Source organism: Eimeria tenella, genomic scaffold (assembly GCF_000499545.2).
Source record: "Eimeria tenella Houghton genomic scaffold, Eth_scaff4163, whole genome shotgun sequence".
NCBI classification, from domain to species: domain Eukaryota; phylum Apicomplexa; class Conoidasida; order Eucoccidiorida; family Eimeriidae; genus Eimeria; species Eimeria tenella.
In genome coordinates, this window is record NW_013545079.1 from 1 (window position 1) to 1134 (window position 1134).

General features: G+C 63.4%; 2 protein-coding genes across 2 annotated transcripts; both read right to left on the bottom strand.

The window, feature by feature from the left end:
• Positions 1–40: 40 nt before the first annotated feature.
• On the bottom strand, positions 41–397 carry ETH_00041325 (uncharacterized protein; the record flags this gene model as incomplete). The annotated part of the gene is made up of 1 exon (XM_013379915.1): positions 41–397. The coding sequence occupies one exon, from the start codon at positions 395–397 to the stop codon at positions 41–43; it is 357 nt and encodes a 118-aa protein (XP_013235369.1).
• Positions 398–793: 396 nt separating this feature from the next.
• ETH_00041330 (uncharacterized protein) lies at positions 794–1021 on the bottom strand (the record flags this gene model as incomplete). Its single annotated transcript, XM_013379916.1, has 1 exon — positions 794–1021. The coding sequence occupies one exon, from the start codon at positions 1019–1021 to the stop codon at positions 794–796; it is 228 nt and encodes a 75-aa protein (XP_013235370.1).
• Between the last annotated feature and the right edge of the window lie 113 nt (positions 1022–1134).

Consider the following 1134-nt stretch of genomic DNA (forward strand, 5'->3'; position numbering starts at 1 on the left):
TCCACCGCTGCAGCAGCAGCAGCAGCAGCAGCAGCAGCAGTCACACGCCCTTGGGGAAGACCGGGGGCGTGGGGTCTGTGCCCCCGATCTGGGCGCGGCCGTGGGGCCGCGGAAAAGGCCTGCGGGTTTTGGAAAGTCTGGGGAGGGTTTGGAGGCCCTGGGGGCCCCCCTGGGGGCCCCCCTTGAAGCAGTTGGGGTTTTTGTTGAAGTACACAAAGCCCGTCTTGTTGGGGGAGAGGCAGCAAAAGGGGTTGCTGCTGCGCTGCACTGGCCGCAGCAGCGGCAGCGCAGTCGCCAGGTAAAACCTCCCGCTGCCAGCAGCAGCAGCAGCAGCAGCAGGGCTCACCCACTTGCTGCTGCTGCCCGTCAGCAGCACGTCGTGCAGGTACTGCAGCATTTCGCTCTCTGACACCCACAAACCCCACACAACACCCACACACTTACCCGCTAGCTAGCTAGCTCGCTAGCTAGCTAGCTAGCTGCATCCGTGGATAGGTAGTTAGATAGCTAGCTGGCTGGATAGCTGCATGGCTGGGTTGCTACTTAGCTAGCTAGCTAGCCGGATTGCTGGGCAGCTAGCTAGCTGGATTGCTGGACAGCTAGCTACGCGCTTTGCCCGCCGGATAGCTAGCTAGCTAGCTAGCTGGTGCGCGGCTGACTGGCTAGCTAGCCAGTTCGCGGGCACGTGAATAGCTAGCTAGAAGCCCCAAACGGGGGCCCCCTTTCTTGGGGCCCCCAGACCCGGGGGCCCCCAAACTAGCTAGGGGCCCCTCCTAGCTTGGGGGCCCCCAAACTAGGGGCCCCAGCTGGGGGGCCCCTGGCTGGGGGCCCCCCTGGTTGGGTGCTGCTTGCCTTGCTGGTGGCGCATGAGGGCCTTGACTGCCAGGGGCCCCATGTGTCTGTTATAATGCCACTCGAAGATTTCCCACTTGAGTTCTTTCATGAAGGGGCTGAAGCCACTCAGAGCCAGGGGCACCCGCGTCTTCACACGCTGGCCCTCCCTTCGGAACCGGAACGCCATCGCAGCTAGCTAGCTAGCTAGCTAGCTAGCTAGCTGGCTGGCTGGCTGGCTGGCTGGCTCGCGAGCTCTCTCGCTGGCTAGCCAGCTGGCTAGCTAGCTGGCTAGCTGCCTCT